Here is a 25,837-nt window from a genome sequence, read left to right as displayed (position 1 = left end):
TTTACGGAACACAAGGAGGGTCAAAAGGAGTCTACTGACTGATGATGGCTCAGAGAGATGCTAGCCTATATGTCCAAACTTTGCCCAGCATCCATTGTGCAAGGTCTGCAAAGCACAGACAGCAGGCTTCTCAAGAATAGCAGAATAATGGAAAACAACAATCCCTTTACATTTTTCCAGCTCATTATTTCTCTGTGCTCTTAGCTTTTCCTCTTGGCACAGAAAAGCTAATGCAATGACAGGCAGCAGTTGTAGAAAGAGGAAGTGAGAAGGACTTTGAATAGAAGAGTGTGAGGGTTTCTCGTCCACTAATAGCCACCGAAGGAGCTACCGCAGTGCTGTTTAACCAGCTGAGAATGAGTCACAGACTCCTGCAATGTTTAAAGGCGTAGTGAAACGGAAATGGTGGACATTTTATTTTGAAGTTTCAGACGGTCTCAAGTTGAAACACCGCTATGAAGTTTCTGAACCAATCAGAGCGTCGCATCCCTTCAGGGGATGGGACGGTAGCTAGGGACGGTAGCTATGCTACGCAGGACAGCGTGTGGATGTTTGTTTACGTCCAGCTTTACCAGTTTACTCTTATGTGGCTTATTTCTACCCTATAATGTTTTCAGATAAATTTTTTAGCGTGATGATTAAGTTAAAACCGAGTAATACACTCTCTGGATGTTATCTTGAATGGGAATAAAAACGGAAGATATCTGTAATCAGTAGCAGCTGTGCAGCCTGTGCTGGATGGATGCGGAGATATGGGGAATTAAACGGGTGAGCTTCATTTTTATTGGCTTTTATCGCTGTGGGCCTCGACACGTCATCACGCAGCACGTTTTCAGGAAGTAATAAAAAATATATTTTTATGGACGTTTGATATAAAAACACACAAAAATGAGAATTTTTGTGTGAAAAACGTATTTTTCATTTCACTACACCTTTAAAGCTTGTTGCATACTGTATAAGCCCTAATCATTTAGTCGTATCATGTCTCACAGTCCTTGAGTAAATCCCGTCATGAATGTTTGGAATCATTGTGTGAAGCAGTTGATTATTGAGTCTTTGACTATACTGTATCTCTGAATGAGAAATGGGCATGTGATCGATTCATGAGAGAGGTATCACATGGACACAGACACAGTCTGGTAGAGCCTGTGAACCTGAACTCACAATTAGAGAAAGGCAGTGTAGCACTCCTGTTTCTAGCACGGTAAGATGGTACCCCACACACAGATAGCTTGATAGAAGAGTTAACGAAACGCAGGTCCAGTGAGACATACTTTTCCTGTATAAAAGAGACTGTTTGCTGTGAATAATGTATGCAGCAACAGTATGTTCTACAGCACTTGTTTAAACCTCTCCCTCATCTGTACACATGGCACCGATTGATGCAAATTTCCCTTTTATTCCCTAACTGTAGTTGTTATACTGCTTTTCTCTCTTCATTGATGATCTGGCTTCCAGATTAATCTATAGTCTTGCAAAGGAACAGCAATTCTAATATGCTGCATTGCAAGTTTAATTAGTGCACTAAAATAAAAAGCCCCTGAGATGGTGCAGGGAAACTTTTAAGTCAACATTTCTGAGAAGTTTCACCTTAAAGTAAAGTTTGAAAAGGAATCATTCTTGGGAGTTGCAGTAATGAGGAAGCAAGATGATGTTGCAGAATGTTTCTTCCCCAGCGAGCTGTCTACGAGAAGCAGTTCTGTGAATAAAGATAGATGGCATTGAATAAATGCCGTTTTTTATAGTATGAAATAATACATATGTGCTTTGATTCTGTTTATACAGTAACTCAGGACACTGGTAGGCTACTGTTATCTCCTAATTATCTAGGAGCAGCAATGCAACAACAATTATGCCACCATAGTGGCACCACAAGGGTCACTCATAATATAGTGGCCGAATTTGATTTATTGCATAGCATCTATATTCCACCTTGGGTACACTGTTCACAGAATAAATCATCAGTGCTAATGGAGTATCTTGCCGCTACAGTATTTTCTTCTGCATTTCATCCATAAACGTCCACATACTCTTTGATGTTAATTTGACAGAAAGCCATACATTTCACTAGCATGTTTGCATGAAAATTCTTATTATTCTTATAAATTATTGTCTCCAGTTAATATTATGGCTTCAGTCTATGCTACATAGTGTTTCCTAGTCTAAATCATGAACATGATTCAAGGACATGAAGACAGCTCATCAAACACAAATCATTATGTTTAGCTGTTGTGGCGTCTCGATCGAGGACCGCGCGCCACGGGTTAGCAAACCCGGGGAGAGAGAGGGGGAGGACGGAGTAAGGCACTATCACCTTGGAGTGGTCCAGGACGCACGGTACATCCCACGTCACCTCTTCATTTATCAGTCGAGCTGACAGCTGCGTACCAACGCCCAGACGGCATAAAAGCCTCCGCCCTCCTCAGTCTAGTCGAGACTCTCCCGGGGAACAAGCTAACCTGCGGTGCTCGGTAAGATAAACCCATGATCCCTCTCTCTATATGCCATATATTATAACGGGGTCCTAATTATTGTTCTCTCACCTCACAGGACGCTCCAGGCAGCCACTGATTGATAGGACCGTTGGGCTCGGAGGCTTATGGCACAACATTTCCCCTGAAACCCCCCCCCCATGACTATAAGTGACAGAGGCGCACCTATACGCTCGAGAAGAGCGCACGGCACAACCCCCCCCCCCCCCCCCCCCTTGAGATAGAGAGGTGCCGTTTATTTCACCCTGAGTGCAGAAGAGCACTGACTTGGATAAAGTCCAAAACCCTAAGTTAACTTTACTCACCTTGTTTTGGAAACCACTGGTCCCTCCTCCGTTGCTCACTGTAGAGGCGATGCCTAATCTACAACATTATCCTTTGAATGAATAAAACAGTGCCAGAATTGGCTTGATGTGACGCTGCCTCCTGTGTGTTCTTGGTGTGAGAAACAGCGGCCCCCCACACTGTATATGCACATGTAGCACCTCTCTAAATAATTCCAGAGGTGCAGTACTATACTTAAAAACAAGCTCAAGTTGTGTGCAAATACCATATGGGCTTGTAAAACAACTTTTTGTAAGATAGATTTGTCTATAGAGCTGAACTGGAAAGAACATAGATTATCACTGTGACCACCTTTCGTCACAGCAGTAGAGGAGGCTATAATTTAAGCAGCATTGCCCTCTCATTGGCCTATAAGCTTGCATGATTGTCTTAATGCACCTTCATGTTGACCTCATCATTTTCTTTTGGCTGAAGGCAAATCCCTCATCACACACTCTTTGAGCAATCCCAAGAGATCAGCAGGGATAGAAGAAAATGTATGACTTGCCTCTCCTCCCAGGGTTGATAACGAACACCATCAGGTGAACAGATGAGAAGAAGAAGAATGGGGATAGGAAGATAAAGAGTGAACAAGCGAATGGGATCTGGAAAAAGAGAGAGACAAGGCCCTATAGACCCAGCGCAAAATAGCACAAAGAGTAGCCACAGATGTCATTGCTAGTTTACAACCACTGCTATTGTCATTTTCATGCCCAGCGCACGTTGTGTGTACTTAAGTTGTGCCCATATCTGCGCCCATGGGGATGTTGGTCTTAAACTTTGGTGTGGTCAAGCAAATGTTTGGTGTATTGCTCTTAGGTGGAATATTTAAAGTCTGAAAGCGATTATACCATAGATTAGCTCTGACCTTTAGTACAATGCTCTAGTAGATATAGTCAGGCTTGCAATGCACGTCGCACACTGCTTGCAATCAAAATCCATCCGGATAAAAAATACTCAGTACTCACATGGTATTGTAGACTGTAGACAATGGCTGGGTTTCCCAAAGAAATGTTGTGTTGCACGTAGCTTGAACACACCCCTCTAGGCCGCACACAGAAGCCTGTGTGCGGCCTAATTGGCTGCATGGCAGCCAATCAGACACTGTCCTTTTTTGGGAGACACTGTCAAACACAACAAGAAATAGACAACCTAGACTAGAGCACAGCCATACCTGTCCTCATTGCGCACGTAAGGCCTCCTGCATGAATACATTTAGAAGCAAACCTGTTTCCCTAAAGCCTCTTTAGTCCAGCAGTTCAAATATTATTAAATTAAATTTCAGAGGCGAAGTGATGTCGGCAAGGTAAATGTAGGCCTATATGAAAACACTACTGTCCCATTGTGCAAGTGACTTAAATGGAATAACATTTGATTGTGGGTTAATAAATATAGGCCTATACAAGGAGGTTAAATGGGAGGCTATTGTGCAGTCAAAGTTACCAATACAAGCTAGTTAATTCAGCATTCTTTTATTGACCGGTCAGGCCTCAGGCCTACCATTAAGTGGCACTGGCACATCTATGCACGGAATATCTATGTTCACACTGAAAGTGGGTGTTGTTGAGAGGAACCACACACCCACTCACTATGGGAGGCACCAACATCATAATCATTTTCGTTAATTTTCAAGCACTTGATTTATCTCCTATTAATAAGAATATGACAAATAAGAAAACATTTGAAAAGTAGCCGGGATGCACAGATCCCTTCTGTGCATCTTTGCATGGATGATGAGGGTGTCAGAATCTGTCTTAATTAACAATGTGCCAGGTGCAGGCTTTTAAAGGGAAAGGGAGATGGCATTCTGAATGGTCTAATATGTTATGCCAAAACATACCCATGACTAATTCAGAGATTAAATACAACCCCTTTGCGCCTTGCGACTTACTTTGCGGCCACATTATCCATGTCTAACTTGCAAAATTGGAAATACATTCTACATTTGGAACCATTTGGGGTGGAGTATCATCCTTGGCCTACTGGCAGCGTGTACAAAAAGGTTAACACTTTGTCCAGCAGTTTCTGAGATTAGTTCTGCACACACACAAAGAGATAAAGTCCAGGAGGGTAGCACACATCTAAAAAAAAAAAAGTCTACAGGTGCAGAACAAAAAATACATAGAATGATAAAGGAAGGCAGTCCGCACACTGATCTGATACTCCCAGAAGCAATTCCTCAAATAAAATTGCTTCTGGGAACTTCAGAACAGTGTGCAATGTTAGAAGTAGCTACAATTGTAAAAGTACATTCGTACAAAAGTACAATCACCATCTCAGCCCGCAGTCCACTCACTGTAAAAAGATATATGGGTTAGACAATCATTTTAGGTATTAGGTGCTCAATATCTCATTATTAACAGACTCATTAAACAAGAAATGTCACTCACTCCTTCTAGTTTCGATTCCAGTAAGGTTCACAATGAGGGTGAAGATTAGTTCTATAGAGTCGAATAAAAAGAAGCAAAGGCTTGGAAATTAAAATACAAGAGAGGGAGCATAAACAACTAGGTTTCCACCAGGCCAGGTCAGGTTATTATGGCCTCCTGGTGGCGCTATAATAGGTCAATGTGAATAGGGTGCCATTTCTTCTTACGCCTTTGATGGCAATTGGATGATTTGAGGCATTTCGTTCCAAAAATGTGTTTTGCAAAAATCCACCTGTTGGTAGTGCTATAACAGGCCAATGTGAAAAGGGTGGGATTTATTCCTCAGCCCAGTAGGAAAGTGCGTGAAATCTTTCACGTAAATTTCATGCTGCATTCATGTTATGAGGCTTTCTGTTCAAAACGGGCCAATCCTGCAAACTTTGGAAGCCAATGTTAGCCAATTAGGATGGAATATGAAATATTGGACAGATCCGTCTTGAGAACATGACTATAGAGATAGTGTGTAACGATGTACAGGATTTTTGGACAAAATCTGGAGGAGTAATATCAAAACATGTGTTTTACAAAAGTCGGCCTCCTGGTGGCACTATAAAAAGCAGAAGTGAAAAATACAGGTCAAGGTTTTTCCTTGGCCTCTAGGGAGTGTGCATGCAACGTTTCACGCAGATCGGTGCAGTTATAGGTAATTTTTTTTTAAAAATCTGCCTCATGGTGGCGCTATAACAGGCCATTCTGGAAAATTTGGGGCAGAGGTTCGTGCTTAGTTTGGCATCGACCAGGTTAATGGTGCCGGAGATTATCTGTACACAGACGGACAGACACACACACACACACACACGCACACACACACACACACACACACACACACACACACACACACACACACACACACACACACACACACACACACACACACACACACCACACACACACACACACACACACACACACACACACACACACACACACACACACACACACACACACACACACACACAATGGAAAAGAACATAAGCTGATAAAGCTATGGGGAGTTATGCAGCAGTTGGATGAGGCACTAACAGCAGCAGAGAGAGCACTCAGGTGCAGTATATTAAAAGAGAATTCCATGAAATGAGAAATAAAGCTATAAACAGTTATAAATCATTTCTATTTTAATCGTGCATTTTTTGAAGGCATGAAGTCATATGTCAACCCAAATGGTTACTAAATCAGAGAGAGATAGAGAGGAAGAGGTAAACAAAAGAAAACACACCACAAGGCTATATTCTCCCCAATTAGTCAGTAACCAAATATTAGTAGTCTAAAATAAAACAATTAGCTGATGATATATTAATAGGCTTGGTACCTGCAGACTCTAGGATATAGCGAGCATACTGACCAAATTACAAAATTAATCATTATCACGGAGACCACCTATTCATGTTAGATGGTTTCATAATTTGTCCTATTTAAAACGGATCAGATATATATTTTTGGGTTACTTTGCAGTTCTTTTTTCTTTTTTCCTTCTGCCTGATCTGCCTTCTGATCAGTATGGGTGTTTGTTGTTCAGGGCATGGCTGCTGACATGAGCTGCCTGGAGCACTGAACAACAACTCAGCAATTAATGGTGATATAATAGTCTCTGCAGGGTGTGGAATGTAGTGAGCAATGAGCATACTGACTGAAATACATCAGTTCTGCTGAATACCTGAAGAAGAGGAGAGATCCGAGCACTCGGAAAAATAACGGAGGAGAGGGTGCCACGTAAAATCAATGTACTTTAATCATGTTTACAAAAAGTAGGCTATTAAAAGCCAACGTGTTTCGACCAGCAACTGGGCTTCATCAGGGTATGATACTTGTCCTGATGAAGACCAGCTAGTTGCTGTTGATCCTAAGAAGCACCAATCTAACTTTTAACTCAACTTTTCTCTCCATTGACCACCTGGTTGTTCTCTCTCTCGCTCTACTGAATACCTATTCACATTCTTATGAATTTTTAAAAGGGAACTTAAATAGAGGAAACATTCCTATACGTACAAATGTCCTTGACGTTGTGAGATGGTGGTCTGAGATTTCTTCACCAGTACAACTCTTGTGCACTGCAAAGCTTGCAAATAGTGATATCCATTGATTCACCATGTGCATCTTTAAACCCAAACTATTGCGAAATAAGTGACTGAGCTATAAGAAGATAACATGCCCTGCCCTTTTTCACCAGTATTTCTGACCGTAACTAGTAAACCTTAAAAGACAGTAAATCACAACACATCTCTTCTTCACAACCCACACACAACAAATTGAGATAATTGAGAAATAATTTACACATGGACATTTCATATCACATTATAAACACTGACTAACCCTATAACAAATGCCTACAACCACTCACGCACTGTGTGATGTGTGTGTGTGTGTGTGTGTGTGTGTGTGTGTGTGTGCGTGTGCGTGTGTGTGTGTGTGTGTGCGTGCGTGCGTGCGTGCGTGCGTGCGTGCGTGCGTGCGTGCGTGCGTGCGTGCGTGCGTGCGTGCGTGCGTGCGTGCGTGCGTGTGTGCGTGCGTGCGTGCGTGCGTGCGTGCGTGCGTGCGTGTGCGTCCGTGTGTGTTCATAAATTATGTGACATCGTACCCAGACATCAGAGCCATTGAAAGGAGAGTTCTGCCAATGAGGGGGCAGAAAACAGCCCGATCACGTGGTTCATGTATAACTCTGTAAACTTCCGGTTCAGTCCTTTGTCACACTTCGCCAATAGAAGTTTATGTAGGAGAGCCGCCATTGGACTGGCCCCATGAAGTGAACGGAGTTGTCGTAACTCTTTCATCTAGCCTCTGCCGGACGTTATGCGGGAAAACCTACTGAGTGGCAAAAAAGTGTTGATACAGAGCACACAAGTGCTTTAATTTGTCTCTAGTTTCTCTGTACTTTTCAACAAATTGTTGGCTCTCCCGTTTGATTGGAAATGCTTCACTTGTTGCCAAGGTCACCTTGCTGGCTCTGCCGGTCATTTCTACTTCTGCTTCCCATCACCCCGTGGATTGTCACTCTCTGCCCATGCTAGTGCTAACAGAAAAACCTAATTTTCCTCCAATCAGTTAAAGTCAACTCATTTGAACAACTCATAAACAAGTTTAATCTGCCCAGAACTGATTTGTATATACCTTTATATACATTTTTAATATATACCTCCTACCTATGATGACTGGGACAAAATTCGAACCCCTTCGAGTTTGGAATCTCTTTTTATGGACATACAAAAGCATGGTTCATTCACCAAAGTCATTTCTATCTTTTATCAAACTCTGCTAGAAAACTCTCCCAATAATTATCTTTATATAAAAGCCAAGTGGGAGGCAGAAATACAACAAGAGATTTCACAAGAAGAATGGCTAGACGCCTGCACTGAAGTGCATAAAGTAACAAACTCTGGGCCCGATTAAGCAAGTCGAAAAACCCATGCGGTAATACAGATTTTGGCCTCGCTCTGCGCCTTTTCGTATTATGGAAGCCGTGGTGAACGCTCACTCATATGGAATACCACGTTCCTGAATATTTTAGCATTGGGGGAGTGTCCATATGTTAATTATTTTCGCTTTGCGCTATTTGCTATTAAGCCCCTTGACCTAAAAACACTCAGCGCATACCGATTCCACCTGGGTCTGACCACGTCTTAAAAGCAAAAAGCACTGTTTGATTTTACACTTGAGCGGCTCTGGAGTGTTGCCATGTCTGTTTGCTGTTTATTATAAGCGGCTTCTTTTTCTGCAAAGTTGCTTGTAAATATTGGTAGTTGTGGTTGCTTTTCTTGTTTCTAAAGTGCTTATTTGGGATTTTCTCCTAATGTTGTTTAAACCAGTCCTCACACAGCGACATTCCCATGTCAAGGACCCCCAGATGAATGCGTTTGCCCAACTAAGCCAGTGACCCCCATGACAGATTTGTGTTTTTAAATGTTTCAATAACATTTTTCAAAAATATTCCACAATTGTCACTTTTTTCAAAGATTACTTTTGAAAATAGCAGATCTACCAGCTCACAATGCATCACATTCATTAATTAAAACTATGAACTCTGACTGCAGGGGGATATATATTTATAATCATCATTATAACAATGTGCAAGAAAATATGTAAAAAGAAGGAAGAACTTTATATTTGTGGACAATCAAAATATGCTGGAAATGTTAATGTGGTGTCATTAAAAGGAACCTTGATATGGCAGACTCACTATCTAGAAAATAAAAACATGGCACTTCATTTAAAATAGGTTGCAGACCCCTGTTATATGCGATTATTTTGGGAGTATGTTTATAGACATATTTACTTGTTTCTATGAGACATGGCAACAGCGAGCTTTCTGGCTTTCTGTTGTTGAGATTGTAAAGGGTCATATATCGCTCATTTCTCAACCTTTTTTAAAAATTAAAACATCTCCATAATCATTGGGAAGTTTGCTTTCATACGCTGTATCACACCCGACTCAATTCTTCTTCAATAAAATGCTACGAGCGAAGACCATAACATTGGGGCCGCAGCAATACGCATGGCGCACGTATGGCATTTCAACTCATTCCTTCGTCGTGACTCGAATGAAATAAAATAAAATAAACGTTATTTTACTGGTGTTTTTCAATAGAAACAAATAAAGAGCGTGTGTGCAACAGTGCATATACGTGAATGCACTATATGCTATATTTCCTCCTTGTCGGGATGGTGAGCTCTTCACAGCTCTGTCTTTCATATTATTCTTATAATATTTGATATTATAAACACTCATGGTTCTCTCATTTCTCAACCGTTTTTTAAAATGTAAAAATCCCCATATTCCTTAGGAATCTTGCTTTCATTCGCTGTATGGTACATGGTTCTATTTTTATCGAATTAAACAATATCAAACGAACTTGTATGTTCGGGGGTTAGACAATTCTGGGAACATTAAGCATGGATTGCCAATTTGCCAGCCAATGCTGCGTATCTACTCACAGTTCCATTCCGATCTGAAAGGTATAGGTAGGTGCCATTTCAAAGGCTTAGTTATTCATTTATGAATCAAATGAACTAGAATAAAGATTTTTACAGCTGTTTTTCATGCTTAGAACAGAAACAAATGAAGTGATGATGTGCGTATATCTCCCTCCCTTAGCATATGGCTGCGCCGCTGTAATGACTTTCCAATGAACACTGCAAGTTACTTAACAAAATAGAGACATAGGCCTACAAGCTATGCACATCATGGCTGTGACAGCTTGTGGATCTGTTCTTTTGAGGCATAAAGGTGACAGCATGCAGTGCAATAGGAATAATTAACCCAAATGTGACAAAGTCATGTCATGTCTATGGTGCCAGTCTGCAGAAATGTAATACCACTTGCAGAAAAGGGCGCATTCCGTATGAGGACATCAGCTGACTCGTAAAGAGAATAGTACGGACATGTTCATTGGGTAAGCCTCAAAACTCCCTAAAACACTCCCATGACTAATTCAAGGCCGTTTTGCTCACACCACGGGGTGTCGAAAGCGCTTCTTACCAGGCCCATAATTGTAATATGACATTGCCCACGCCCCCACGTCTTAAAAACTGTAATATGATATGTAATTAGATTTCACCTGCTTAATCGGGCCCTCTAACTCTTGGAGAGAATATCAATGGAAAATTGTAAGCAGATTTTTTAAGACTCCATTATTGACTGGTAGAGCAGGCACTACTCCTACAACTGAGTGCTGGCGGGAATGTGGTGAACAGATCAGTAACCATACCCATATCTTTTGGACGTGTCCTAAGTTACAGCAATTCTGGAATAATGTTTGACACTCAGATACCACAAGATTTCAAGACAGCTATTCTAGGAGTGGTGCCGACTGGGTTTGAAGGTAGGAAAAAGGTGTACCTCCTCCAGATATTGTTAACAGCGTCCAAAAAGACTATCACAATAAATTGGCTAGGAAAACACCCTCCAACCCACAAACAATGGCTGAATAAAGTAAAAGAAATTACTTATTTGGTGAGGCTACAAAATGAGCAATTTATTAGGAAATGGACGCCCTTCGCACGCGTCGAGATTTAACATTACAAAGATGTATTTCTACAAAGAGATCATGAATGTTTAATGTGATACGATTGTACAATATGTGGGTAGATTGTGACAGTATTTATAAAAAATATGTATGGTACGTTCTGTAACTCTCATACTGTATACTCACATCATACTCTTTGATTGAACCCCCCCCCCCCCCCCTTTTCTCTTTCCTTTTCTTTCTTTATTTTTATTTTTTTTTTCCTTTCATATCCGTTGACTGAACTACTCGATCAGATGTTGTCTTTCATGTTTACATTTCTTCACTTTATTATTATTGTTAGTATTATTATTTATGATTATTATTATTTTTCAAATGTGTTACTTTTAATGTTGCTGCTGTCTCCTTGGGGAGACAATTGTTCACATGTGATTTAGCTCACGTTTACTATGAAAACCTAAATCCATTAGTTAGTTAGTCACCCACAGAGCCATAGAGTAAGACAGAGTTACGCAAACTCCGTTCACTTCATGGGGCCGGTCCAATGGCGGCTCTTCTACATAGAAGAGCCGGACAACCGGAAGTATTGCATGGGGACAACCGGAAGTGTACAGAATGCATTGGAGTCTATGGGCTCGTGCGAGTACATGAACCACGTGACCGTGCTGTTTTCTGCCCCCTCAATATCGCAACTCTTCTATTAGATGGCCCTGGTCACCCATGCCTCCATATATGGTCACGCCTCGTGACATCACACCTCCATATACTGTATGGTCACGCCAGCGTGATCTAGTATGAGAGTGACTACACTAGCGTTGACTCCCATTGTAACAATGGAATGCGGAAGTGCTCATTCTATCTCAATGGGATACGTTATGTTTGGAACTATAGCCCATAGCACCCCGCTTTGCGGCGTGATCAAAGCGAAGAAGAGAGTCGCGACTCTCTTCTTCTACGGCTCTGGATCACGCCTCGTGACATCACGCCTCTGTATATGGTCACATCTCGTGACATCACCTCTCATATGGTCACGCCTCGTGACATCATGCCCTGTGACACGTCGCGCCACCATATATGGTCATCTCCATATATGAAGATCACGACACTGACCTCATCTAACCCTGGATAAACATACATGGAGAAGACTGGATCAGATCTGCATACAGTATATGGAGCCGGCCAGCAACTCTACATCTGACTTCAAACGTCAAACCCTTAGATCTCCATATATGGAGCTGACCTGTTCTGACATTCCATATGTTGATCCTCCCCACCTGTCCTTCCTGTTCTGACATTCCATATGTTGATATGACCTCATCAAACCCTGTACACTCAAGACACGCTCCATATATGGCCAGTACAGAATTCATTCCATGTTGATCTGACCCCCATGCCAAAGCGCCAGCACTCGCTGCCGTCACCCAGGCGGATGCCTGCTTCTTGCCCTCAGGGTGTCTTCCTGGTTGTAGTAGTCGTAGTAGGCTACTGTAGTAGAAGTATTTTTTATTTAGTCATCACACAAAATACAATCATATAATTGTACATGATTGCATTTTATTTTCAAGGATAAAGAGTAGAAGCACGCACAGGTCCCAATCCTTTAAACTACGTCAGGTGCATGGTGGAAAAATATTGGAAGGGGTCCTTGGGACCAAAAAAGGTTGGGGACACCTGCGATATAGTAGGGGATATATGGTTTATATACACAGATTTACAATAAAAGACAATTATAGTGAGGTTACTTCCTCATTTTCCTGGTCTGTTTGATGCGAGAGAGGCAAACTCAGAGCAGTCCTCATATTGTCACTGATAACTTCATCCCATTGGCTACTGCAAATGGCAATCAATTTGTAATACATCCAGCCCTGTTTTCAGACTGGCATCTCAGTCACACAATGTCATTTATGTCATTCACTGCTGCTGCTTCACTGCACCACTACAGTACTGTACATGCTTACATACTGTATTTCCCCTCCAGACATTCTGTTGTACCTTTGATTTGTTCTAAAGACCCTGCAGTAGTTCCTCACACACCCCTCTTCTAGCTGCTCCATTGTTAATAGTATGGTATCATGAAAGGTCACATCGGTCGATCTGGGAACCCATCGGCAAAAAAAGGAAAAACAGCACCCTCTGCTGTTTAGCGCAGGACAGAATCTGTTCTTGAGAGATTACATCACGGTAGATTAGTGAAACAATCTGCCAGCCTGACGCTGCGCGTGTTTTAAATTGTAAATTGTGTTTGCTGTTTAATAGCTCCTCTTCTTTGGAAAAGCTTTCTCAGCATTTACTCGGGTGATTTAATTTATTGTTTCCCTTTTTCGAGGAAGACATTCTGCTGCCCAGACCAGTCATCATTTAGGCTAATACTTTTGTGGATGAGCCAAAGTTGAGTAGAAATCTTTAGCACAATAGAAAGTCAGAATGTAAAATCGATTAAAAGGTTCTCACTTTCTTCACATTCTCTCTCTCTCTCTCTCTCTCTCTCTCTCTCTCTCTCTCTCTCTCTCTCTCTCTCTCTCTCTCTCTCTCTCTATCTATCTATCTATCTCTGCCTGACCCCATTTCTCCTGCACCGCACCTCTCTCTCTGTTGTCCAGGTCAGGAGTGGCCATGCCATTTGGCTGTTTAACAATTGGGGAAAAGAAGGATTACAACAGTCCTTCAGAGGTGACAGATAAATATGACCTGGGACAGATTATTAAATCGTGAGTATTCCATCAACTAGAAGAGCTGGGCGATATGTATTGATCTAATTAATATCAGCATAGAAATGATTAAAATGTATACATTTTGTTATATCATCACTATATTAAATGTTGTCTTTTCTTGTCTTTTGTGGCATTAAATACTGCATTATATTAAAACAATACGGAACTTAAGTCTGTTGAAGCTGAGTGAAATGAACAATGCATGCCTTTTTATTTGGCATTTGGCCTTTTTGGCTTTTTGCCTCATTCCTGTGTGAAAATATTTATATGCACCAAATCGTCATCAATGCGTTCAATTCCATCATGTCATTTTCTTCTGCCCTTTTGTTTCAGGGAGGAGTTCTGTGAGATATTCAGAGCCAAGGACAAAATCACAATGAAAATGTTTACTTGTAAAAAGTTCCTGAAAAAGGATGGAAGGAAAGTCCGAAAGGCTGCAAAGAATGAAATCTTCATCTTGAAGATGTAAGATGACTTGTGCTTTAATGCACTCTGGACTCTCTATACAACATTGCATTGTCAGCGTAAAGGTCCTTTCAGATGGGCAGCGATCAATGTGCCTAGTAATTCATTTTCAATGAGAGGTTTTGTACACACAGTCGCACAGAGAAGTTGAGGGACGACAAAGCAAGCGTATTTACGTGGCGCGGTCCCGTGAAATGGTTGCACGCGTGCTTGTTTTGTGCACATGCTAGCCACTGACTAGACCTGGATTGTGTTCAGCTTTTATTTTTACACCTTTTTTTTTTACACCCTCATGAGCAGACCTGGAGCAGACGTGTCCAGGTCTGACATCTGCGTCACACGCTGCCCATCTGTAATGACCTTTAGAAGAGTTTTATTTTTTATGATTATGATTTAATGAAGTGTAAAGAAAACGGAATTTTGCTGAGGATGACACACACACACACACACACACACACACACACACACACACACACACACACACACACACACACACACACACACACACACACACACACACACACACACACACACACACTTATCTGAGCCATGTTTATCTCTTTCCATTAGACCAGAGACAGCTACTTGTCCATTATCTCTGTAGTACTACTTTAATATATATATGGGAGTATACAGGCATGGCTGCTACAGGGACTCAGCCTGGAATGTTCTTGTTAACAAATGCCCCGACATCTCCTTTAACTGTGCATTTGTCATTATTGGGAGGACTTAATTCACCATGAAAACTGGTGCACAGCTTATCATCGTCATGGTCAACTGTTTGTGCTGCCACCCCCCCCCCCCCCCCCCCTCCAGTCGAGAGCGCTATTTCCACATGCAGATCGGCTACTTTCGCCATTTGCGAGGACGCACACACGCACTTATTATGCGGCAGAGCCGCGGAGAAATTTGTTATTATGCCGACCCTGGCTTGGCACTTTTTGGCACATTTTGTTGCCCCCCTCGGCGTGTTGCCCTACGCGCAGTGCGTATTGTGCGTATACGCAGCGACGGCACTGCTCATTTAAACATGCCGATTTCTGGGCCTTGAAGTGAAAACTGAATTGATTAAGTTGTATCTCACCATCCCCCCCCCTCCCACACCCACACACACTTTAGCTTTCTTGATTACGTAGTGTGTTATTTATGGTGATCAAAGCTCGCTCTCTCTCTGTGTCTCTCTCTCTCATGGCCTGTATCATCTCCTCAGGGTCAAACACCCCAATATTCTCCAGCTGGTGGATGTGTACGAGACCAGAAAAGAATACTTCCTCTTCCTTGAACTGTGAGTATAGCGACCATCTGATTATAGGCGGCGATGGTAGTCCGAGTGTCATTACGGCAGGCAAGGCCTACAACTGTATGTGTTGATAATGCACTCATGGGGAATGAGCTGTTGTAGCCCGAGGCCCTGCAGATATGAGAAAAGCTCTGAACTTCACTCATTTGGTATTCAGATTGCTTGTTACTGTAGCTGCCCCACATTCTCATCAGCATGTGTTCTTGGGGAATTTGATGTACAGTATTTCCATGGATATATTAAATGTACTCCTTTTTCCTCCAAGGAGGGCATTTTATTTGTGGGTTTTTGGGATTCTACTCATGAGGATATGATTACAATCCTTTCCCTTCAACAGGTGTTGTGGAAATTGTAATCTTGTCAGAGTTGTTTTGCATCTTCTACAGTAGCACATTGGATCAAAGGCTTGCTTTCTCACTTCTTTCATTTCTTAAAGATGGAGTGCCGTGATTTTTTTCCACCCTAAAACATGATCATCAGGTCTTATTGTTATATAAGGAGGTATAATTTTTTCAAAAAAGTGTACAGTATTTGTTAAAATGTTGTTTTTATGTGGGCACGCCCACCAGTTCATTAAGTATGCCTGGTTTGCCTGGTGGGTGGTGATGGGTGGTGATCCACCTGAACTGAAGCCGCACCCACTGTAGTTGTATGATAAAGGGGGAGGGGTTAGGGGAGGGGCTGATAGTGTGATGTCACTATATTACTGTTTATTTCATTGGCCCGTTTGACTATCAAGGGTTCAGCCTCCAGGAAGAAACCCTAAATACAAAGTTAATACACCATTCCACATAGAAACAACTTCAGGGAGTCTAATGAAGTACTGTCACCTCATAGACACATGAAAAACTGTAAAAATACAAACATTGCGGCACTCCCTCTTGAAAGATATGAGTTGAGGTTGACTGAATCCATTATAAACATAAGATACTGTAAGATAAGATAAGATAAGATAAGCATGTATTACCAGGGGGAAATTCAGGTGTCATAAATACAGTGTATGATACAGTGACTGAGTCAGTCACCCTTCTATAGCGCAACAGGCAGAGAGGTGTTTGACTGGATCCTTGACCAGGGATACTACTCAGAGAGGGACACCAGCAATGTGGTCCGCCAGGTGTTGGAGGCTGTAGCCTACCTGCACTCCCTGCACATTGTCCACAGGAACCTCAAGGTGGGTTGCCTGGCTATCTATTGATTGATGACATATGGTTTTAAGATTTTTCAGTAACACTTTCCAATAATAATTTGACCCCACAGGGGCAATTCAGTTTTCAACTTCATCCAGCTGAGCTTTTTTTTTGTTTTTCAAGTGAGCCTAGGGGAGAGGCAGTTAGAGCCGGGTAAAGTATACATTGACAGGGGGCCGGAAAACGAATCGTATGCTTTCCAGGCGGGCTCTCTACCCACTCAGCTACGGCCGCCACGTCTATGACACAATATAAACGTTATGCATCATAATCTTCTGCTATAACACTGTATATTTATATACAGTGTTATAGCTCTATATATATTATATACTCATAAATACTCATAATGCTTTATATAACCATAATCATAACACAATATAAGAATTCTATACTGTAATGAGTATGCCTTATCATAATACTTCATAATTGCTTGTTATTCACTGACTTTTTCTTTTGGTGAACTAGTGTATTATAATGCTGATTTAATAAGTAAAGTGAAAAACTAGTATTACTAGTATTAAATCTATTCAAGGACTAACTCTCAAAATGTTCCTACCTACACCTCCAGGAATGCCTTTACTTTGCTTAAAGCACCCAATGACCACTTACAGTATAGTGTAATAATAATCACTCTATAATGCTGCATTGTAACAGTGTTTACAGTGCTTTATAGAATAATTATAATCTATTACAACAATGACATTTATAATACACTATGAACCTGACCAAAAGTATAATGCAACTGAATGTTCAGAACTGTAATTATACAGTGTTACTGTATATGTCTGTCTTTTTCCCCAGTTGGAGAACTTGGTGTACTACAACCGCCTGAAGCACTCTAAAATAGTCATCAGTGATTTCCACCTGGCCAAGCTGGAGAACGGACTGATCAAAGACCCCTGTGGGACTCCAGAGTACCTGGGTGAGAAACACACAGAGACTTTGTACAATAATGCTCATATTACCCACTTGAATTACCCGCTGAATTCTCACCGGCAGAAGCAGCCATTTCTGCCTGCTGCATTTTCCACTAAATGGAACGAGTGACAACTTCGTAAATAAATGAGTTGTCTTTTCAGCATACGCCTAGTCCACGCCTCAGACCACAGCACAGTTCTGGTTGCCTGCCGCTTTGTCTTCCCATACTGCAGCATCAGCAAAATTGAGCTTTTCTCAAGTGTGACACTGCTTTTTATACTGGCTCTGCCTGCTGCCGCAGTAGGTAAATCGGCGGTCTCTCCTTGACAAAGACTTTGCATCTCACAACTTTCTCAGAATGCTGGTGTGAATTCAGCATAAGCCCTATACTTTAAATTACCATACGTCAAATATACAGTCAGACAACTCACGAATAGATTTACCAATATTTATTACAGAATGAGTAATGAGTGTGCATATGATATTTGACTTGGCGTTCAGCTCTGCTGGATTTCTCCCTGCTCGGCAAGATTAAGCAACAACATAAAACATTAAGAGCAGGGAGATAGATATACAATAACCCCCCATGGGGACCATAAATAGCAGAGCCCACCGGTGGTGCTGGGGTGGTGGTGGGAAAAAACATCACATACAACCAGGGACCATATGTAGAGGAAGGCAGGAAGAGCATGCAGACTGGTGAGCTTAAGTAGCCCGCCCAATTGGTCAGCTGACTGCCGCATCGGCGAATGACGTGAGGGACTTGCACACACTTATACACCCACATAGTAATGCAGCATGTTAACCCCTTGAGTATAGAATGCGCCTTTGAGCATGGCATGAACCCCCTCGAGTGTGTCTGACTGAACTAACTCCGCAAGCTACGTCTCATTGAAAATAGAAGCTCTTCATTACATACATTGCACAATGCAATGCATTGTGAGTTTGTCGATCTGCCAGGTTGAGTTCATTACACTAATGCTCCTTTGACACACACTCAAACGTTGACATTTTAGTACAGGAAAAATAATGAATGCAGCAACATTCTGTGACTTTAAACATCTTATTGTTCTCCCACAGCTCCTGAGGTTGTTGGCAGACAGAGATATGGCAGGCCTGTGGACTGCTGGGCTATGGGGGTGATCATGTACATACTGTGAGTTTTCCTTTTATTTATTTTTCCCTTTTTTATAGATAATATTGTAGATGTTTTGGCCTCCTCTTAATGACTGAGAGATTTTTTATGTAAAAAATATACAGAGTGCAATGACGTTTATCGCATACAAGAGAACCTAGTACCTACCATTATAATATTTATATTGTTGTCACAGAAAACATTCGTAGGGACATATTTACTCAAAGCTAGTTAGTGTGGTTGCCCTAACAGGGCAACCAGACTATTGTTATTAGTGTGGTTGCCCTAACAGGGTAACCAGACTATTGTTATTGTAAATGAGGATACTTTGCCGCAATACTCCTCCCACAGTTTTTGCCGCACACACTCGAGCCATATGTCAAATTGACCGGCTTCATCGGGAATCGTGTGCTGGTATTTTGCTAAGAGATCCGTTGTATAGTTTAATGGATATTAATTAATTAGTTCTCCATAGACTTATAATGGGGAAATCGAAGACTAAGTGTAAGTATTTTTTTCCCTTGGAGACCGTAAGCGCCATATTTACAAGACTTGGGGGGAGGTTCATAATAATTATGAAAATTAATTGAAAAGGAATTACATCAGTCGGCCTCATGGTGGCGCTATAACAGCCCACTTTACGTTTTTCCCTATAACTCTTGAACCGTACGTCGTAAAATCAAAATGTCATTTCCTCCTTCCTTGGGTCATGATGCATTTCCACATATAGGCCACGCCCATTTTCGTCAGGAAAAAAAATCCTATAAATTTGAATTTTCTCCAAAACACACTTTTGGCTCCTCCTCCTACAGATTTTGTCCAAATCTCACAAAAATCGGCACACATGATCTCCGGACCTGTCCGATTAAAACACCAACTGCAGAATTTTGGTAGTGCGTATCATTCGGCTGTAATCGCCGTCCGAAGATAGTAGGAGGGGCCTATTTTACAAAAAATAAATCACGAACGGAATGTCCGATCCATCCCAAATTTGAATCACAGGGTGGTTCAATCAACCAAGTTCCAAAAGCAATTCCATTTTCATCCATAGGGGGCGCCGCAAATGCGAGAAATGTAACCGTTTGTCGCAAAAACATGATTTTTGGGGGATAATTCCCCTCCGAATTAGTTACGCATGATCACAGGGGTGACGTGACATTGTAATTGGCTGGCAATATTAGTGGGAGGGGCCTATGTAAGCGATTGCGGCAACCACACTTTGCAATTTTGAAACTTTGTAGTTTGATATTAGGTGTGGGTGCGTGCGTGCGTGCGTGCGTGCGTGCGTGCGTGCGTGCGTGCGTGCGTGCGCGTGTGTGTGCGTGTATGCTTAAATCACCCACTCCATAGTGACATTCATAGTTAATTTAATACAGATTGTTGAGATAGAGAAATTAGACAACCCAATATCCTCAGAAATGTAGCCAATTAGTTATGTTTATGAATTATTCTTTTGTGTCCTACATGCACTGAACTTCTGATGCTGATTTGACTTACCTCAGACTCTCAGGCAATCCTCCGTTCTATGATGAAATTGATGACGATGATTACGAAAACCATGACAAGAACCTCTTCAGAAAGATCCTAGCAGGCGATTATGAGTTTGACTCTCCATACTGGGATGACATCTCAGATTCAGGTAAGTAAGTATTAGTGTCCGGCTTTTCTGACATTATTAATAATACAGTAGAGAGAAACATGAAGCAAGGAAAGAGTATGGGGAGTGACATGCAGCAAAATGGATCGCCTGGCCTGGGAGTCGAATCAGGGAGTTGCTGTCAAGCATCCAAACCTAGGCCTCTTTTAGAATGGGACGGTCTCCAGATAAAACGGCAAAGTCCCGTTGCGTTCTCATTTTTTATTGACCCTTTACACGAGAACGCACACTTTATGAAACGCTATAATGTCGCTAGGTGGCGGTAACGGGCTGCCAAATAGACCAGTCACCCACGTACGAGAAGAAGAACCAGGTACAGTAGCTCCCCCTTCACGCAACCGTATTGGGGTTTTGAATGACGCTTCAGACCACAACGTGGTTGTGGACGTCGCTCGCTGCCTGCTTTCAACGCCCCTCCCCCAGTAGCATACCCCCCCAATAATATGCAGCTAATGTGCACAACCTCGCAACTTCCCTCTTTGCTACTGTATGTGCCGGTATTCGTCATATGGACAGCGAAGGAGGGTCTGAATTGAGAGAGATAAGTTCAATAAGTTCTACTGGAAAATAAGTGAGCTGACATCTATCTACATTACCTTGCTGCTTAGCAGAAATGGAAATTCAAATATATTCTAAAGATATTTTAGGCAGAGTTTCAGACTAGATTTAGCTTTTTTGTATTAATAAAATGAATACAAAAAGGAAATAGACCTTTTGCCAACATGCACATGTTTGTATCCAATGCAACACTAGGAGGGTAGCCCTGCAGTGCATTGCTTGCGTACGCTTTCCCTATAGCCCTTCCCTAAGCCACTAATGCCCCTCCCCCACGTCATCAGTCTGATGAAGATCATGATTCATGTCGCTCAAAACATCATAGGCACTTGTTATTGTGTCCAATAAAACACTCTTTTTAACTGGAGCCCAACAGCCGTATGAGCTGTTTCTTTCATTTATCTGTTGTTTGTTTTGCTTCAGCACCTGGCACCTTCCTATTTGGATGTGTGTGTGTTTTCTTCCTCTTCAGATGTTCAGAAAACATCTCATATTTACTGTGTATTTCATCCAACAGGAGAATAAACATTACATTTCTTGGTTCCTCTGTGTTTTTCCTTCTGCCAGCCAAGACACTGGTTGCTCGTCTGATGGAGGTTGACCAGGATCAGAGACTGACAGCTCAGGAGGCCATTAATCATGAATGGTAGGAAGGAACTGTTCTTGCTGTACATCATGACAGTGCTGTCTGTGGTAATGTGATTAAAATGGCAAATTGTTACATCATTGGGATTGTCTTAATTGTATGATGAAACTCTTCCTGAACAAACTTGGCAAGTTTTCAAAACGAGTCATGCATTTGGTGATTGTGTGCTTTCACTAAAGATTCTTATTTTACTAGTGTCTAGAAATTACATTTCTATACTATAATGCAAATGACCACCGCATTTTGTACTTCAGGATCTCTGGGGGAGCAGCTTCGGATAAAAACATTAAGGAGAATGTCTGTGCACAGATCGAAAAGAACTTTGCCAAAGCTAAATGGAAGGTAAGTATCCCTCTTGCCTGCTTCAGAAGGCTACCTCTCACAAAGGTCAAAGTTAGTTCTTCACACTTTTATGCTGTCCTCCTGCAGAAAGCGGTTCGGGTCACCACCATCATGAAAAGGCTGAGAGCGCCCGAGCAGGGTGACTCCAGCACAGCCAGCCCTGCAGCTGGAGCCACAGCAGATCCCGCAGCACCCCAGACTGACCTCTCTGTAGCACCCGCCGCTGCGGTCACAGAGCCTCTTGCTGCAGTGGAGGAGAGCGGCACAGCAGCCTCAGCCACCAATCCAGAGCAGGCCAGTCCAGCCCCACAGGAGGTTGAGGCCACATCGCGTTGCAATGGAGAGACATTGGCTCCTCTCCAGCTCAATGCTGAGGCTGGGGGTGAGCAGGGTTAGAGCCACCAGGCACACTGCCCTCTGTGTGGCTGCGTCAACTCCTGCACACTCAATGTACAGTACATTAGCTGCTAGCATGGGGATACTGGCACTGCTTTCTTTCAAACTTGCAGCATTAGTACCATATCATGGAGGCTGTGTGCTATCTTTCCTGAGTGTTGTATTGTATTTGCTTACTTTATACATGTATCCCGACTTTTTACAATGACCCTTTTAAAGGACCACTTCACTTTTCAACGTATCTTCATATAATTGGTCCTCACTAATGTTCATGATAAAATGCCACCATTTTTTTCTACTCAGTCTGTGTCTCATAGGAGGGCTGTGGGAAGTTCAGAAACCCGAAAACCAGTGACATCATGGATGGGGAATCCAAGCTAATAGAAACTTTATTTTCTTTCTATTCGTTTCTATTGCAATGCGATAATGGAAGCCATCGTTCTCCCAATAATACAAATCTAAATATATATTTTAAAAAATCTTGTTTAAAAAGAAATCTGCCTAACGATGATTTCCTCACTAATGTTCACTTATCATGAACATTAGTGAGGACCAATTATATAAGTGGTGAAGTGGTCCTTTAAGTGGTGGTTAATGTCCAACTACTGTACCATGTCTACCACAGATATTTCCAAACATTTGTGATTGGGCAAAAGTGACCTTTTCTCTCCGAGCTCGTAGCTTACACCTAATGGTTTCTTTCGGTGTCTTACCTTTTAGTGATAATAGAAAACAGAAAAACAAAACCGTGCTTGGATTGCTTTTTAATGAGCCAAATTCTGTATCTTTCTCTGCAGTAGTCTTGCTATTACAGTCATTCTTTTCTGTTATAGTGGCTGTTGACAGGGTACCAAGCACTGTTATTTTGGTCCTGAAATTTAGTTCAGCACAGTGATACCCAGTATAGTGGGACTGCTGTAGTTTCCCATGTGGAGAAGATTGAGTATTCCTCTCATTTGGGAACATTGTTCTTTCGTATCTCTTGCTATATATACGCCATATAAAACGTTTTATGTGTCGCTATAATTTGAGACAGGCAGCTTCACACATGCAAACTCTGTTACTTTGCCCACTTTCTGCTCAGGAAAGAACCTCTTAAAGGTAATTGTAAAGATTTTGTACATAAAGACCTTTAGAAGTAGCCAAAACAGCATGCATTCTTACCTTATGCTGATTATTTCACGTATTAAAGCACTTGGTGGATACTCCTTGGTGGATACTCCTTCACATGAAACACTAACGGTCAATTTCTGCCAACCTTGTCTTATGTTTCTGTCAGGCATAATGATGCTCTTGGCTCCAGATAGAAGCGTTGTTGAGCACTAATGCGCTTTTCAAAGGTCCACAGTACATTATACGATTTATTTACTCTACATTTAGTGCTGCTGCTGTAAATGTGGTTTGCAAATGTGTTGTGTCTTTGTTACATAGTAGTTTCTATGCATTTGTAGCTCATCTTTATATAGTAGATAGATTATGCAGGCCTCATGACATCTTTATCCAGTCCAATGTGTGAGTGTGACTAGACGATCTGTTTGTTAGAACAGCTCATCCTTGCAGTTTCTTGTTTGAGTTCATTCAATGTGTTATGGCTATTCACTCTGATGATAACACATACAGTACGTTTTAAAATGTGGTGTGAAGAATTGGTCCACACGCTGTTAAAAATGGGAAAGCATTATATTCTTAGTACATATCTACTGTGGTTACAACCCTGAGCTTTGCTTACTTGTATCGTTGTAAAACAAAATTGTAAAAAAGATGTAACTATGTATTCATCACCTTGTTTTTTAATATATACTGTACTTGATCATGAACAATAACTACATGCTGTCCATTTCAGTTGTCCATGGTCCCCTCTATAGTATCAATAATTAGCTACAGAAAGAGTTATTTTTATCACCTTGGAGTAAATTGAGCAATAGTCAACTGGCTGCAGAAACTGTGATTCCTGGTGTGCATGTACTGTATACCTGTAAGTAAACATCTGTAGTCTGTCAGCCTCCTGACCATGTCCATGGCCACTTAACTAACACCTAGCAGCCACCTCTCAAATAAGAGTGTGGTGGGCAAAGCTCAGATCATAATTTAGTTATGATCGTAAGCTGTGAAGACCTATGTACACTGTGCACTGCGCTGCTTGTATGTAAAAAGGCTTGCCACTACCTGGTCAAAACAGGACAGCAGTTATTTTTGTGTATTTATAGAGCACTTATCAAAATAAAGTTACAAAGTGCTTTACAGAAAACTGAAGAAATAAGCAAATCAAATAAAACTAAAAATATGATGTGTGTAAAATGTCCAGTGTGATCAAACAATAAAATGTCAATATTTAGATTATGACAAGGAACAGAAAGTAAAAAAAAAAAGAAAGATCTTGGGAGTCACAAGATCATGAAAGAAGGGCAGAAAAGCGTGCAATAGGCACAGCGAGTGCAGAATTTAAATGCAAAACAAACTAAATAAAATGTTACATAATAATCATACTGATAAATGTATACATTAGTACATAGTACTCCTCGTTCGGTCATTCCAGAGCCGAGATTTCCTGATGGCTACGTTTTGTTTTTCCTCTCCTTGTTTTATTTAATAGCCTAGTAGCAGCGTTCTGTACAGTCTAATAATAATAATAATAATAATAAAAGCATGTATGATTATCTTATCACTTGTCTTATCACTCAAAACTGAACTGACGCATCCTGGATATATTCCTGAGATGAAAACTAAAAACATGAACAATTCTTTAATATGTTGGTCAAAGTTCAGGCTGGGTTCAAATCCGACACCAAGGTTTTTGGCAACAGACCTGGCGTTGTTGAATAAATAAAGGACCAAGCGATGATTCAATTTGAGAAAGTCATCTGGATTGGAACAATTGTGACCGGGTCTGGCAAATAGGCCCTCATCTCGACCAGAGTAATTTTTCAGTTTTTTACAGATTATTAAAGTGAACATTTCAGCTTTTCTTTTTAATCCAAGGTTTTCATTTGTTGCTGCCTATTCTATTTATATTATAATACTGCATCTGACACATTTAAAACTGTTAAAGTGAACTGATGTAGGGATACATTATTACGATTTTGCTGTTACATGTTTATAATGTCTATTTTGTCATAAATATCAGTTTAATCAGAGAGAATATCTGAAATTATTTGTGAATAGATTATTTATTGTTGTCCATTCTCTTAGTTAAGATGCTCAAATAAATACTGTTTCACAGTTTTAAAGCAATGCTTTTCTTCCAGTGGGTTCCCCGCTGTGTTCTGTTTATGATCTAGACGTGAGGTTCACCAGGCCCAGGGCCAGTGGACATCTGTAGG

General features: G+C 41.4%; 1 protein-coding gene across 1 annotated transcript; it reads left to right on the top strand.

Moving 5' to 3' along the window:
• Positions 1-13,815: 13,815 nt before the first annotated feature.
• Positions 13,816-22,517, top strand: LOC306929899 (caM kinase-like vesicle-associated protein; the record flags this gene model as incomplete). The annotated part of the gene is made up of 10 exons (XM_079510631.1): positions 13,816-13,910; positions 14,247-14,378; positions 15,589-15,663; positions 16,714-16,852; positions 17,670-17,790; positions 18,867-18,942; positions 20,424-20,560; positions 21,701-21,779; positions 22,034-22,121; positions 22,209-22,517. The coding sequence occupies 10 exons, from the start codon at positions 13,816-13,818 to the stop codon at positions 22,515-22,517; spliced, it is 1,251 nt and encodes a 416-aa protein (XP_079366757.1).
• Between the last annotated feature and the right edge of the window lie 3,320 nt (positions 22,518-25,837).

This window comes from Electrona antarctica, assembly GCF_951216825.1.
Source record: "Electrona antarctica genome assembly, chromosome: 9".
Taxonomy (NCBI): Eukaryota; Metazoa; Chordata; class Actinopteri; order Myctophiformes; family Myctophidae; genus Electrona; species Electrona antarctica.
This window is presented reverse-complemented; position numbering and strand designations above follow the sequence as displayed.